The sequence below is a fragment of the Kryptolebias marmoratus genome, linkage group LG7 (assembly GCF_001649575.2).
Source record: "Kryptolebias marmoratus isolate JLee-2015 linkage group LG7, ASM164957v2, whole genome shotgun sequence".
Taxonomy (NCBI): domain Eukaryota; kingdom Metazoa; phylum Chordata; class Actinopteri; order Cyprinodontiformes; family Rivulidae; genus Kryptolebias; species Kryptolebias marmoratus.
In genome coordinates this window covers 10227507-10243772 of record NC_051436.1, presented here as the reverse complement: position 1 = coordinate 10243772, position 16266 = coordinate 10227507, and the positions used below count along the sequence as shown (strand labels likewise).

The window sequence follows — 16266 nt, the reverse complement described above, 5'->3', positions numbered from 1 at the left end:
AACTAAATAAACATTTGAAATATATGAGTTTGTATGTAATGTATGAATATAATATACAAGTTTCACTTTTTAAATGGAATTACTGAAATCAATCTACTTTTTCATGATATTCTAATTTTATGACCAGCACCTGTATAGCGTTTCAACGTGTGAACACCTGCGAGGGGTTTGTGTGGTTGTGTAGATTGCCACTGTTGTGATGTAAATGATCTAAACCAATCAAATATCTGAAACTAAAAATGAAGGTTTGACTGTTCGGGTTAGTTAGACCAGATCTCTTACAGAAATCCTGGGTAAACTGAACCTGGTTTGTAATGTAGGACCCAGAATAAGCTGCACTGTTACAGAAGCACGACCTGCAAAGGCAGAACCTAAACACACTTAGTGACACAGAAAATTCATAATAATCGACTTCATTTTGCCCTAAATTTAGTTTTGTCGAAGCTTCGGAAAACCACAGAGTTTATGCCCGCTCCATAAACCACTGAGCAATAACGCATGTTTAATTTAGTAATGTAACAGTGGCCGTATAAGAAAACAAAATCTTTTTTAATTAAGTTCATTGAGCGTTCCCAACTAGAAATGCGCCACCGGTTCTTGCTCCACGTTTAACGAGCGTTACACAGAGTTTATCGGCGCTGCTTACAGTATACGCCATGTGCAACACATTCATCTAGCACTTCATTTACGGCTCTGTTCTCTGCAAAACACAAGCACGTGCAAAGATGAGCACTCAGAGGCACTGTGGGGTTCAGTGAGTTTTGCTAAGAGACTATGATTATGCGGACCGGAGAAGCCAAGATTGACCTCAGTCTGGCTTTAAACTAATAAGACGAAACTCTGCACAGTTCTCACTCGCCTGCTCCCCGGCAGACGGGCCAATTGTTTCTCAATTCCTGAAGCCTTCTGAGGGCTCTGTTTGATCTAAATGCATTTAAAATAAAGAAACCAAGGGTACCTTTGTGAGGTACATCATGTTGCCGCCAGACAGATTTCAGGAAAATCAGTTAAAACTCAAGAAAAGCAAGGAAAGATTTACATGGATTACCTCAGGTTACATTACCTTGGAGGAGCTTTTCTATAGGCACTGAACTGATCTTTAGTTGTGCTTCGTATCCGTTTGTGTTGCTCTTGCTCACTAATTTAACGGTTATATTAAAACTACAAAGAATAGACCAATATTCAGTCCAAAAGGCCAACAGGAAAAGTGCAGAAGTCTGAAACTTGGACAATTGGTTGATGGTTGACTTGAAGAAGAAATGGACTACAGGGCCTTATGTGTTCGAGGTTTATTCTTTATGTTGTACAGCAAATTTCCCTTTTTAGGTATTCATCATGTGTGATTCCTGTTAAGAGTGGGCAATTTTCTCTTTAGATAATAAAAAGCTAAATAACTGCCTCGGGGAATGAGCTGTACAATTTGTTCCACAGACCAAGAACAGTGGTCCACGGGTTACTGATTGAACAATTTAGCGATGGCCTCAGATAGTCTCTGCCAGGCCCCTGGTGGAGCTCAAAGCAGATGATAAAACTCATTTAAGTGATAACACGTTTTCTGGCACAATCTCAAGTTCCCTGGAGCCTGCCCTCCCACCTGTCGCTCCCCTGGGGGCTCTCATTCGGGCTGAGCTCTCCCGACCCAACCTCTCTGCGACCATAAAATAATAATTATTAGTCTGTAGGAGGAATCAACACCATCTCTGGTCAAATAACCCCAAAAAGAAAACCACCTCATCCTCAAAGAACAACACAGCTAAACCCATCGGCTCAGACCGAATGTTTCAGTTACTCAGGATAAAAACTGCAAAACGGGATGAAAGATTTGAGAATGTTTTCAATCGATGGGTAAAACTAAATCGGTTGCCATGCTAACTTGTTGGACAGATGGGCCGTGGGACTGTTGGTTGTTCTGCCACCGAACGCAGAGAGGCATCGCCGTCAGCTCGCACAAAAACCACAAAGGTCACTTTGACAGAAATCCACATGGAGCAGATGATGCTCAGCTGATAAAGCCAGCGCACCCAAGCTGCTGCCACCTGACAGCGAGGGTTATGGCAGACCCTTTGAAGAGGGGGAGATGGCTCCATCTTTAAATGTTAAATGGGTTTTAATCTGAGTTTCAAAATATTCCCTTCCTGGAGAAGTAAAGAACACGCAGGAAAGGGACTTTTTTTGATTTGTTTTTTACCTTGAATCCTCCACAGGTTGAGCAGATGGTCACAATGGTTTTGGAGACAGATGTAAGAGGAGTGCAGGTATGATAGGAGTCACTAGAGGGCGCCACCTTTGTGTTACTCCTCCCCTCTGAGAGGCCCTGTGAGGTTTCACTGACTGACTGTCTGTCTGTGGGCTCTGAGGGACCCTCAGAGGTCGGTGCTCTGTTTGGACCCCCTTTCATCGACCCTGCTGGGAGGTCTGAAGGGACAGGAGGCTCTTTAGCTGGGGTGGGGGGCTCATTGTCGCTGACGCCCCCGCCCGCTTCATGTAACAGGCTCCTGGGAGTGTCGTAGAGATACCGAAGGGATGTTGGCACATGGTACTCGTTTCCAGGAACAGTGGGGGGGCATGTGCACGGGCTCAGGTCCCGAGCCAAGCGCGGAGGCAGGTTGAAAACGGACCCAAAGTCCTCCCCAGGGGCCGTGATATCCAGGCTGCCTGTGTACGAGGAGAAGCTGCCGGTGCACGAGGAGTGGCTGCCGCTCGCGATGCCGCTGTCCGAGGAGCTCTGACGGCCGATTTCCTGAAGCTGCCTGGGCGGCTTGGGCGAAAGGCGGCTCCCGCCTCCACCCGGGTTGGCGGAGAGCTTGTCGGCGGTCTGCAGCGCCGCTTTGGCGCCCACGTGGTCAACGCTTCCGGGAGGGTTCGAGGCGGATTCGGTCCAAATGGTGAGCCGGCTGCCGATGCTGCAGTCCGACTGGCTGGTGTCTGAGGTGTCAGAGGAGCCGGAGATGCTGCGGTTGTCTCCCCCCGCAGAGGGGTAGTACGTGGATGAGACTGCAGAGGACAGTCATATTGATTTCAGCAGCGAAGCAGATCAGAGCATCAACATATAACCACACCTGCTGCTTTCAGAGACATTCAGAACAAAGCAAAACAAACAAAAAAAATACACGTAAATTTATACATTTATGTCAAAAGGTTTTACGGGCAATGAAGATTGGTTATGGGTGTTTTGGGAAATGTGGTGTAATCATCTCCAGATGCCATGAAATGCAGGCAATTGTGTAATTAGCTCTGTTTGTGTGCATGGGCTGGTTTGTTTCATCTGTTAGCGAAATATCTCATGAACAAGTGGGCAGATTTTAATGAAACTCTGGGTGTACATCTTCAACTTATTTTTGGAGTCATCCGGATTCAATATGGCCACCTCAAGTGACCTTACAGACACGAAAATGGCTGGAACTCTGTCAGTTTTACTGAGGTTGAGCTAAAGTTTTGTCTGGTAGTAGCTGAAACACATACAACTTTGCCCTAGATCTTTGGCATTAATTGTATGTTTGTTAGCAAAATATCTCCTACATAACTCCAGACCTCAGTCATTAGTCAGGATAATAAGCTAAAATCCGTTGTGTTGGGAGTCAGTTATAACACAGACTTTGACAAACTGGGCAAGATCTTGCGATACTGCGTGAGATTGTATGTATCGATATTATTCAACCCTGAAGAGATGCGGTGGATGATCTTTCGTTTTTCTGTACCTGTGCTGCTTCCATGGGAGAGCATGCTCAGTCGCTTCTCCAGCTCCTGGGCTTCCAGGTTCAGCTTCTCCTCTGAGTCAGTCTGGCTGGAACTGAGCTCTGCAAAAAAAAAAAAAACATAAACAAGAACACGCTGAAAGGAATATCATTAAATTATAGCCCCTAAGGAGTCTTCAGGACCGTGAACATCTATGTGATGAGTCCTGATACTGTCAGGGACACAAAAAGACACTCAATTATCTCAAACAGCATCAGGCGTAAGGTGTAATTAAACAACCTGGGAGGTGTTTACTTGGTCTGTGGGTGGACCGGGACAACACCGGAAGAGGGGGTGTAGTATTTGTGCACCACAACACGGTTTTAAATAGCCTCACCACGTGTCTCTGTTGGTATGCTCCCTGCTGCTGGTCGGCATGACTCACAGAGATCTAATGCACCTGGAATCACCAAGGTCAACGCAAAAACTGAGTCCGTTCAGTGATGGTTTGTTGTGTTTAAAACTTTTGAATTTAACATTTTTACTACATGGAAAACATGCTCAGAACATGGTTTCACATGTTCATTTATCATATTTTCACAGAATAAAACGTGATTTGCACATGTGAAGTTTATGTGCACGGTTCTGTAACGGCTGACACATTTAATTAGGACAAAAACAAGGATCAAATTTCAGTTTTAGACTGTCGGACAGATTCACTCTGAAACTGTGAGGAACATGATGGTGGTGGTGGTGGTGGGGGGGTAAAAAAAGTGAGAACAAGCACCCCCCGTATGGACAACAGGAAGGGGAAAAGGGGAAAGTCGGCACAGAAAAAGTGATGGAGCGAGCCCAGCGGTCAGTGGAGTCACCGGAGGAATCCTGAGGATGAGGTTACACACATGCTCCGAGTGATCTGAACGCTTCGGCCCCTCCGCCCCCCTCCAGGCCCCTTTCCCAACATCCCCGCTGCTATTTATTCCCCTTCGCGCCACAATAATAGAAATGTGAGCTCAGCCTGCGATTTGGCGGCAAGATGTGTGAAAACAGGAATGTATCCACCGCGGGTGACGTTTCGCCGTAAAGTTTCAAACTGGGTGGAAAAAAAACTGAATGAAGGCGTCTGAAAAATGAAAGAGGACGGAGTTTCGAGTGGGAGGCCTGAATGGGCTGAATGGTTTAAACTAAGATTAGATCCAGAATCTAAATGTGTCAAAACCAAACTAAGAAATCACATAAAAACAAAGCATTAGAGCAGGATCGCCTGCACCGCTGATCGTTTCAGATTAACAGACTTGAAACTTTATTAAGTCACCATTTTGATGCTCAGTCTCTGATCAGCCATAATCTGTGAATTAGGAACAGTTTATTTCAGTGACTCAGGTCATAAATGAATGGAGTTTTCCGTGTTGTTTCATTTTTTTTAAAGCTCAGACAATTTTTCTTTTTGATTAGAAAGGTTTGAATTACTGTAAATAAAAGATAAGCATGGGAGGTAAAGAAGTTAAATGTTTCGTGTGTTTAAGCAATTCTTTCTTTGTTTTTTGGTTGAAGAAGGGCAGACCGCCGGATCCTTGCAATCAGTTGTGAGCCGATATTAGAGCTCTGTGGTGCCGACCGCAGACGTGTGGTAACCTTTGAGCACGGTGCCCTTATTGTCTCAGCACACGGTGCTTTTTGAAAGTTGGCGTCATGGTTTTCAGGACGATGTGGAGCCCGGGGGGGTTTCAGACAGGACAAGAGTGCTCAAGAAATAACAATTTTATCAACCGAAAGAAACGCGCCCAACGTGGCAGCAGGAACTACTTCTAAAAAAATTAAATTAAATAAAATACACTTAACAACACGGGAGGTACACAGGGAAGAAAACATGACTGGCTGTGGGAGGGACAATGAATCCAAGGAGTGAGACACTGAAGGAGACGGAATATCCGGACAACACCGACACCTGGAGACGAGACAACCAGGAGAAGAACTGAGTAGCCTGAAAACTACACTTAAAGAAAACCCTGATAAATACTAGAACTAAAGTGGGGAAAACACCAACAAAAAAAACACAGATCCTGACAGCTGGAATCTGCAGGTCAACGTCTTCAAACAACCGTTTTTCCTAACGAGGAGGATCCTGTGCTTTGGTTTGGACCAGTGGTCTCCAATCCTGGTCCTGGAGGGCCACCTTCCAGCATGTTCTCCTCGTTTCCCTGCTCCAACACCTGATTCAGTGGTTAAATCACCTCTTCATGTTCTGCAGAAGCCTGTTAATCACCCATTGATTCAAATCAGGTGTGTCGGAGCAGAGAAACAAGTAAAACATGCAGGATGGTGGCCCTCCAGGACCAGGATTGGAGACCACTGGTTTAGAGCCAATATGACTAAAAATGAGCACATCTGTTTAATCGGTTGAGTAGTTCGTGTTTAACGGGTTGTATCGGCCTGATTCACTCCAGACTTGATTCCCTCCAACATCTGATCCGGTTTGTTTCGTAAGATAATCGTTTGATCTTGTTATGACGATTGTCCCACTGGGAGGAGACCGCGGGGCAGACCCAGAACTCCCTGAGGGGGGATTAGGAATCCTTTCTGGGAACACCTCGGGATCCCCCAGGAGGAGCTAGAGAGAGTCACTGGGGGCCTGTTGCCTCTGCGACCGTGACCCTCGACCCGACTACGGATAAGCAGTAGAAGGATGGATGTCCATTTAGTTGTTGTCCATTAAGTGTTTTATAAACAGGCTATCAATAAGTGCATTGTTACCACAGGGTGAAGCTGAGTTATTTTCAGATTCTTTTATTTTTTCCCTGTTTTGCGCTTTCATTTTATGCGTTGGTCGATCCTGAAACGAGACCAGAGTCCATATTTGAACTTTGGAGCCATTTAGAAGCAGCTTCAAACGACACAGGAGTTCAGGTTGTTCTACAGATAAACTGTCAAAGGAGCGGGCCGACGCCTGACAGAACTTCAGCCCGTCTCAAACCTTCTTCCACACGCCCGGATTTCCCAGTCCCTCCACACCAACCTGGCAAAACGGGCCGCAGTCCAAACGGGCCTCGGCTCGGGGAGATGCCTCGGACGACGCAGTCGAACAGGAGGCTGATCTGTTCGCTCTCGGCGGACGCCAGGAGAAAAACCCCGGCCCCTGCGGGGAAACATCAAAACTCATAAATCGGACGCTTATTGTTGCTTCACGAGTTATAAATGCCAAAGTGTTACAGCACTCCCTCAGTGTCTTTTTAAACTCTTCAACAAACAGTGGTCTTTATTTTTTACTAATTACTTGGGTGTTTTATGGCTGCATATGTCTAACAGAAGGATAAAAAAGGTTCATTACAATGTCTTAAAGCCTAAGAGGATAGGTTTAATCAAGGATTAAAACAAACAAACAAAAAAAACTAAAAGACCTTCTGCTTACTCTTGATTTGGTTTGAGGAAAGAAGCAAAAATCTCAATGCTGAAAAATGTTAAAAACTTTTTCAACATGGGAAAAAAACAGACCAGAGACTGTACTTTGAACGGAGCAGTCCTCTGAGCGAAACATAAACGTTCAAACACATAAAAAGAGCACAAGGCAAGATGTTCACCATCACTAATAATTCACTGCATCTTAAAAGAATGGCAGAACCGTTGGTAAGATTTGTGCGTAAAGACAAGAAAAACGTTGCTTTTGAGTCGATGTTTGTTGAAAAATCTCCCTCAAAGTCAGAGCTTATCACATGAATGTAAACCCGCTGGTTTTGATCCCACATGAAGCACAACGACAGCTAACTCGTTCAGAAGTTTTCTCACGGTGCCGCTAAATGAGACGACGTGCGCCTCGCACCTGTCTCCCAATCCGCTCTCAAAGAAAACACAATAATGTAAAGGTCAGAGGTCAGCCTTCCTGAGACATCTCAGCTGCCCCTCCACCACATGGTGTCAACGACGAGGGAGACCACCCGGGTCGATCCCAGCTCCCAGCGCTGAGCGGGGTCAAAGGTCGTCAGCTCAAACTGCAGCTCGACGAGACGAGCTGCGCGGCGCCCGGCCACCGATCCGATTAAGGCGCGCGTCTTCCAGAGCAGCGGAGGGAACCCCGCCAAGCCTCCACCTCCCGGCTTTCGGCAGCAGACGAAGAACATCAGGCGAAGAACGTCAGAGCGCAAACAGATGACAACAACAACAACAAGAAGCAAACACAACACAGGCACAGGCGGCGGAGCTCATTTGGGCTACAGTTGTCTGTGTTGAACAGAAAACAACAAACGGAGCCTTCTGGTCCTCGGCAGGCGCCAAACAAAGAAACAGAACCTGGTCCGTTCCTTCTGGAAGTGGGAAGTGTAAGTTAGCTCCAATCTTCACACACGCCGAGGAGCCAACAGGGTTTTTATTTTATTTTCTTTTTCTTTTTCAGTTTGTCATTTTTTACAGCATAAAGTTATCCAAGCAGCCAATCGGATTTACTTGTTGTTGTGTTGTTTTTTATTTGGCAAACGTGAGTCTTTCGTGTGATATTTAAGGGATCTCTGGGAGAAGCTCCTGTTGGCTCCGCAGACGACAAACACTAAGATATTTCTGAGCAAGTTTCACTCCTAGGTGTGAAAAAATAACAAGACCGTGAGGACGTTTAAGACGCAAGAGATCTCAAGGACTTAGTTATTATATCTGCGTTTGAAAATCGTTTTCAAATCGGAATAAATGTTCAAATGTTGGTCTGTCTGAAACGGGATAATAAAAATGTATCTAAAGCTGTTCAAGACAGATTCAGCACTAAGTGGAAATTGTTTTAAATGTCCACACAGGCTGCTTCAAATATTCAGCTGTATGCAAGGAGTTTGAAACACTTTTATCCTAACCTTGTCACAGGTTTAACTTTGATCCATTTGTTAAACTTTTAAGCAACGAGGATTCAAACCGACCCTGTCTACGTCCTGTCCTGCACCTTAACGCCAGCAGGAAGCAGCCCAACGGATCGAAACAAAAACTGGGATGGTATGTAAGGAGGAAGAAACGTACAGTAGCCACATCTCGTTCCTCCTTCGAACACGAATCCATTCGGCACGGGTCCGTATCTGCGCAGGTCCGGCAGGTTCCAGTGGGCGACTATGAGAGGAGGGAAGTCCCGGACCAGAGCCAGGAGGTTGTTGCACAGGTGGAGGGTCGCGGGTCCGCTCTCCAACTTGGTCGCCGGTAAGACGCAGACGTTGAATCTGTGAACTGAGCAAAAACGCACGAGTTAAGACAATGGTAAGTTCTGTCGTTCCTTAAAAGTATCTGCAGCAGATGAAGAGTTTCTGAAAGTCGGGTCTCCCTGATGCTGATGCTGGCTTAGATGCCGATCATCTGCTGCATCCTAAGTTTTCGGCTTCGCAGCTGTTGCTAAAATACTATTTTATGAGTCAAACTGTTTTCTTTTTATAGAAAATCCTAAAGAAATAAGAACGAACTGTATCTTTATAAAAGCCAGCTAACACGAGCCTTTTTATACCCGAATGATTCATCTCTCTTGATCTCTCTTCTCTGGTTCTTTGTTTTTTGGATCTTTAGTTTCTGAACCTTTACTCTTTCAGTCTTCATCCTCTGGACCAGGCGTCATTTTAGACTGTATACAAACTCAGAATCTACATTTTAATGGTTTAAAACTGTTTAGTTCAGAGTGCACGCTTCTGACAACGAAGTGCTCCTGAAAGTTAACAATGCAACAGATTATAAAAGATGAAAATCAAAAAAATCCCAAAGCAACAGGATGAAATCAGCACCACGAGCTCGCTTTTAACATCAAAGGTTTTGGTTCTCAGCCGACAGCCTGGAGCCAAAAGGCCAGGTGAGAGTACCGGAGGGGAGGATGGGAAAACGTTGGCCGCGCCGCGTGGCGTCATCGCTCAGGATTACAGAGATTCATACGGTGTCACGTAAGACGACAAAGGCACCGTCTACAGTGGCCCTGAGCACAGGCGGGGGGGGCTGGCAGGTGACATTTCTGCAGACTTGGATCTGCTCCACTCTGAAGCAATAAAGCAGCAGGCCACACACACACAGAGAGAGACACACACACACACACACACACACACACACACACACAGACAGTTTGACAAATACAAAATCGAAGGGAAACAACCGTGAGGTCGTTTGTCTTTGGCATCTTCCACACGATCACATCCACTAAGACTGAAATCAGTCCTGCTGCCAACTGTCCAACAGCTCCACGTTATTAATAGCCTCTATTTGTTCATCACTTATGTGACTTATATAACAAGTCCGCTCCGTGCTCGTCTGTTAGGCTCACTGGTAAGACAGTGGTGCCAGAAATACTGAACGGCACGAAGACCAAAACAAAAACTACAAGTTTTATCCGCTGCATACATTACGTGTGACTGAACGCGTATCATCAGGACGAGAGCTGCGAGTTCTCCTCCAAAGTTAGGTTAGATAGATTTATGTAGTTTAATGTGTAGCTTTTGTTCTTTTAGGATGACAGGATGGTTCTAATTGACAAGAAAATACTCAGTGAAAGCCAAAAGTTCTAGTTAGTTTCTATGCATTTAAACCTTCTCACCGTCCACTCATTGATAGGTTTTTTTGGGTTTTTTTCCTATGGATCTGCATTAATAGGAGGCAGCGGTTTTATAGTACATGTTGATCTCTTTATTTTAAATCTCACTGGGCTGCAAAGTGCTGGTGATGATTCACAAAGAGCATTCATGAGAAAGCCTCCAAAATGTCTGAAAACATTTGTAGGAGTTCTCAATTTCTTAGTGCTCGCGGTCAGTTCTCTTGAATTTTCTCTCAAAACACTCACAGTCCAAATCTGGCTTCTTTATTCCGCCATTTCTAAATCGTACTCCAGTAGATTAAAATCATAAACACGATTGGGTACAATAAGGAAAAGTTTTCTATGTGGAAGTTTTTCTAAGTCTGGTGCTGATCCATAGAAATCTGGGCAGTCGATGGCTGATATAAAACACTGGTTTCTCTTTTATTCTAAGCAAACTTTTATTTAATTTTTTTTTTTTTTTTTTTCACAAAATAACAATATTTGCTTAACTTAAATAAAAATTTATTTAATAACCCTTAGAAGAACTTGTACACTTAAAAATAATCCAAAAAAGGATTAAAAACAAAGACAACCGGACTTCTGTTCTGTAGTTGAAGACTTTCTCAGTCCAAAAAGCAGAGAGTGTGGAGTTCGAGCTTCTAAAGCTGAGATGTTCTGTAAACTGGATTCACCTGCAGATTAAACTCACTCTCCTAACAACAGAGGCTCATTATTAGGGTCCTTGTTGTTGTTGTTTTTGTTTTTAACCTATTTTTGGATTTACCGTGTCCTGGATGACTGAGAATTGTCACCAGCATGCTTTAAAATAATACGTAGAAGAGTATCTTTGCTTAAAAAAAAATAAATTCAGGGCTACAATGAGCTGGCTGTAGCAGCTGCTACCGCATCTTCATTTTCCCACTTGGTAAGTGATTATGTATGCAGAGGTATGAACAATTAAAATTGATCCGCTGGTTAATCTGTCTATCTCTAGTCTAAAGTACAGTTTGCAAACAGAGTAAAAATAGCTGCCGCACGGCCCACTAGTCACACTCGTTTGTTTTCTTGCACTTTTTCCAGTCGCAACCCAGTAAGATACTGGTTTTATCATTCACCTGAAAGTCTGCAGAAAAGACAAGGCTTTCAGCCCTGAAGAAACAATTACAGTGAGTCATTTTATGGCTTAAAACATACCACTAAACTATAACAGCAGTACAATTAAGTCACATGTTAAACTTTTTGTTTCAGTTCTCTGAAGAGAAGCACAAGAAGTGAACGAAGGGTGAACCAAGCGGTGGACGTCCTCACCTTCTCCGAGGCTGTATCGCAGGCGGACGTCCCAGGCCTGCAGCGCCTCCCTGCTGTCGAAGCCCAGCAGAGCCGCCTGATTCAGGCAGAGGAGGACCAGAGTGAAAGCTACGCCTTCGTACCACTGTCCGGGCTCCAGGCCGCAGATCTCCTCCAACGTGACACTCGCCCTCTCCTTGTTGCCCTGAACTTTGTCCGACTTGTCCTTGAAGACCAGCAAAACCAGGCAGTCTGCCGGAGGAGGACAAACCACAGGGACAAAAATGGACTCGAGCTATGTGTGTCTTTGATAGTCTGAACCACTGTAAGGCTGTAAATATCACATCTGTGTTACAATGGTGGTAAAAAATGTAAATGCTTCCCTTTTTATCAATCTCAAAGTTTTACCAGGCTTTCTACACACTTTCAGCTCAAAAACTCCACATGTTAAGACTTGTATTTTCATACTTTCACAGTTTTTTGGACCATTTTTGAAATCTAAGCACAAGCGTTTACTGTCAGCCCAGGTTGAAGGCAAAACAACCCCAGGAAGTAAAACAGGAAATAATCTCCCTAATCTACCTGTTCAATCAAAGTCTTCCAACACGTATGCCCTCAGAAATAATTTCCTATAAAATTTATAATCTTTCTCCGCTGGGAAATCCCTTCGTATAACGTTTGGCCTCGTTGTGAAGCTCGGGGATTCCCCCTTCTTTATTATACATGGTCACTCCAGACCAATGAAAATCCAGTTTTCAAGCCGACGTGTAAACAAAACCAGCTCGCTGCCAGGTGATAAAAATCACCAAATCTGAACAAACTACGTCTCATTTCGAAGCTTTTTAAACTGAGAATTTGAAAATAATAACTCAATAATTAAAAAAAAATCCAAGAGTAAAAGGGCAATAATGTTTTAGCCCGTGAGTTCGTGTATTTCATGAAGCACTGAATGAATTTGATTGAAACTCTCAGAGATGATTAAGTAGCTGTACGACTGTGTGGTAGTAGCCAAGAGTCAGCCCAAAATCCTACTCCGAGTGCTGACCGATTCTGCAAAACTGTTTTAAAAAGTCTACCATGAACTTTTAGAGTCAGCGTTATGTTAGCAAAATATCTTATGATGCACCAGACTGAGTTGAATTTGGTGTGGTAGTAGCTGAGAGTCATCATGACGACACAGAAATAACACATCTCTGTTGGTGGTTTGTCTCCTCCCAGGGGTTTTCTGTTTGACATTTATATTTTATTGACTCCCTCATTATTTCTGCCAATACGTGTCAAAGTCAAGGCACGCGGGCCAGATCCGGCCCTTGTTAACCTTTTATCCGGCCGCCTCAAGATAACCTGACCCTCCGGTTTGTGACAGATCGAGTCTCCATCGCTTCTCATTTTGCTTAAAAAGCCGAGCCTGCTTAGTGAAGTCTTCTCGTGACAGCTGACGAGTTTAATTCCTCAGTAATCTTTATTTTGACAAAGAGCATCAAATGGGACCAATTAAAATCTTGTTCATCAACTTGCAGCCAAGGAAAGATTAATGTGTTAATGTGCAACAGAGTAAGACGAGTCTGCTTTAATGTGTCCTCTTTTTGTTTTAAAGTTAAACGTTAGTAGCTGGATGCTCTGATTTTTTTTTAGCCATTTTAATGGATTGTGATAAAAAGCATTACTAAGAAAAATAATTTCAAAGCTGATGATAGAGTTAGACTTAAAAAATGAATAACAATGATGTCTCTTTTTCAATTAGTTCTATTTTTTCGTTGTTTTTTAAAGTGTTTGTTCAAAATTCAATAAAAGTTGTCACTGGGGAAAAGTAACTATATATTCTCTCTCTATATTCCAAGGTTAATTTATGTAATTTCCCAATAAATATTGATTGAAATCGGCCCAGTAGGACCAAGTTTTGAATTTTGTCCCTCTTGTGTAACAGAGTTTGACGCCCCTGGACCTGCTTAACTTTTCACGAGTTAAAACTCATCCCGTGCAGCCTGAAAACTAAAAGAAAGGACTGAAAGTTTGTGTTTTTTGCTATGATTTTCCATAATGACCCACAGTAGCTGCTGCTGTGTCCTCTAGTCTGTTGACGTCTTTCGAACAATCAGCGTCAACTGACAACACCGTGTGTGTTCTGCTGTCCTTCACACACACACACAGACATATATATAAAGGAGGTATGAGTGCAGACAGCTGTAACAACACTGACATGAAAGATCTGAGGAGCAGCGGCACTTAACCTCAGCTCAACCTGAGGACTATGTTAAGCCAATCACCACCACATGCTTGAAGACACAGAGAATAAACTACAGGCTGGGAAACGATCCTCTAGGTTTTGTAAACAGAAGAAAAAAAAAAAGGGGGGGGGGGGCAACAAATAAATGTGAGCATTCTGATTAGTTCCTGTAAAGTTAAAGCCTGACTGGTAAATCTTCGTGGAGTTTCCTGTCTGTTCCGTTCATTTATTAAGTTTTCTGCTTCTGATTATTTTGATTCCCTTTTGGAGTCTGCCTGATTCAAGATGGCCGCCACAGCTGAGAAGCCTTGGCTAACACTAAAATGGCTTTATCTCTGTCGGTTTTACAGACATCAAGCTAAAGTTTGGCGTGGTAGAAGCGGAGAGCCATCCCCAACACGAGCGCCAACAGATATCACATAAAGTTAGCGTTAGTTTAAACGACCGCACCGCCGTCATTCTCCAACACAGAAAGATGATCCGACCTTCAAACAGCAGCACGAAAGGTGGCGGGCAACATGCAGTCCTTCAAGGAATGGCAGTCCTTTTTCATAATTTAATATTTTACTGGCCGGTGAGAATGAGCTCGTGTGCCAAATAAGGCCCATGGGCCACCAGTTGATGGTCTCTGAAATTTAGGCGTAAGGTCTGGATTTTTAAAGCCTGAGAAACTACGGGCAGAAGAATATTTCCACTTTGCACGAGTAGCTCAAAACGGTCAATGATCAGATTAATAAAAGTAACAGGATGAGAAAAAAAAAATTAAATTTGACAGAATTTCAGTAAAACGTTTTTAACCAAGTTTTTGTAATAAATATACTTGCTGTTGAAAAGTCTCATCTAAACTGGAACAAAATTAACACTACAATACAATTTCATTATACAAATATATTAATAAAGTTGCATAAAACACTGCATATGTCTGCTTGATTTTTTATTTTGAGTAATTTAAGGACAAACTTCTTTTTTTTTACTTTTATAAACTTAACCGTCTCAGTTTGTGTTCAAACTGTAACATTTAGTAACAAGTATTAAACATATTTTTATAAATATTAACACAAAAGTCAACAGGATACGTCCAGCCTGGCATCTTCCTTCCAAAATGGCGGATTAATTTCATGTTTCCTGTTTTTGTTAACAGTCTCTGTAAGACGGGCGACGATTTCTTACCTGCGACAGGCGACGGCTTCCGAAATACGAGCCACCTAGTTTTCCACTGTGACACAGAGCAAAACGAAACTTTTATGAGCCCAAAAAAAAGCCAAGCGTGTGTGAGAGAGAGTGTGTGGAAGTACTTCAGGGGTTCCCCGCCGTCAAATAAGGATAAAGTTAGCACCTTTTTACCGTCTCGGAGTCTGGCGTATCCCTCCACGACAACAGAATCCGTCATCTTCAGTCATGGTTCCTGACAGCTGCAGAGGCGCTGCCTGAATGAGGGGTCACTTTCAAAATAGCTGCTCTGCTAGCTGCTTGTGTGGAGCGAATTACAAGCCCCCGACCACCCCCTCCGGCAACAAGAGGGGAGGCACGGGGGGGGGGGGGATGTCACGGCCGGTGTCTGTCTACGGGTCTGTCCGTCCCTCTGTGCGCCAACACGGCCTTACTGCTGCCTGACACCTGGGCTGGGCCAAACCACAACATTTCAAGTAAATAAAAACCAATCTATCCAGCTATCTATTATATTTTAAGGAAAACTGGAAATAGACTCATACTCTGCTTTGGTAAAGCTGTGGTTCAAGTTCTTAGAGTTCCAGGTTCAATAATCATTATTGTGTTTGTGTGTTTCTGTTTCCAAGTATGAGTTAGGTACTTTGAGACTGTGTTTGGAAGCATAAAAAAAGAAAATCACTCCATTATTTCACCGATAAACCAATCAGTCAATCGACCACCCAAACATTCAACCAATGGATCAGTTTACCAAACAATCAGTCAATAACCAACCAAATAAACATTCAACCAACCAAACACTTAACTAAGAGACCAGTCTACCAAACATTCAATCAACCAAATAACCCATCAATCCACCATCCAACTAATGTACCATCCAGTTAATCAATTAATAAAGAAATATTCAACCAACCAACCAAACAAACAATCAATCACTCAACCAACCAGTCTACCATCAAATCAATCAATTAACCAAACAAACATTCAACCAATCAACAATCATTCCATCTACACGATTGATGTTTTTTTATGTTTTCTGTGTTTGATTCTGTACCTGATCGTTGTTTCTGTGTTGTAAAGCACTTTGAATCACCTTGTTGCAGAAAAGTGCTGTCAGGATTTTGGTTTGAGTTGTTGTTCTTGTCTTTTGTTGGCTTTGGTTCTGTTATGTTTCCCTGTTCTCGTAATCTTCCACTCACCCTCAATCTACATTTGGTTTCCCTGCCACGCCCACCTCCACCTGTCTGCAATTATCCTCACACACCTGAGCCCACTTACCTCATCTTCCTCTGTGTTTAAAACCCGGTCATTTTCTCCACTACTCCGTCAGTTCGTTGTTCATTTGTGCTTGTCCTGTGTTCACACGTGTCTCTGGTTTTAGTTTCCGTTTTTGTTCTGCTGC

General features: G+C 43.5%; 1 protein-coding gene across 6 annotated transcripts in view; it reads right to left on the bottom strand.

Moving 5' to 3' along the window:
• The window catches only part of LOC108248525 (protein Dok-7), a 34793-nt gene extending 18705 nt beyond the window's left edge, over positions 1–16088 (bottom strand). For 3 of the 6 annotated variants that reach the window (XM_025010860.2, XM_025010864.2, XM_017437353.3), the window contains exons 1-8: positions 15958–16088; positions 15034–15319; positions 14868–14913; positions 11492–11722; positions 8665–8865; positions 6692–6811; positions 3699–3797; positions 2189–2994 (exon numbers count right to left, since the gene is read on the bottom strand). In XM_025010860.2, coding sequence (XP_024866628.1) covers positions 2189–2994; positions 3699–3797; positions 6692–6811; positions 8665–8865; positions 11492–11722; positions 14868–14913; positions 15034–15087 — 1557 coding nt within the window. In that variant the 5' untranslated portion in view covers positions 15088–15319; positions 15958–16088. Of the gene's footprint in view, positions 1–2188; positions 2995–3698; positions 3798–6691; positions 6812–8664; positions 8866–11491; positions 11723–14867; positions 14914–15033; positions 15320–15409; positions 15732–15957 lie in introns of those variants that run through there. The other 3 variants (XM_017437355.3, XM_017437351.3, XM_025010861.2) reach the window with 3 other exon arrangements.
• Positions 16089–16266: the final 178 nt, after the last annotated feature.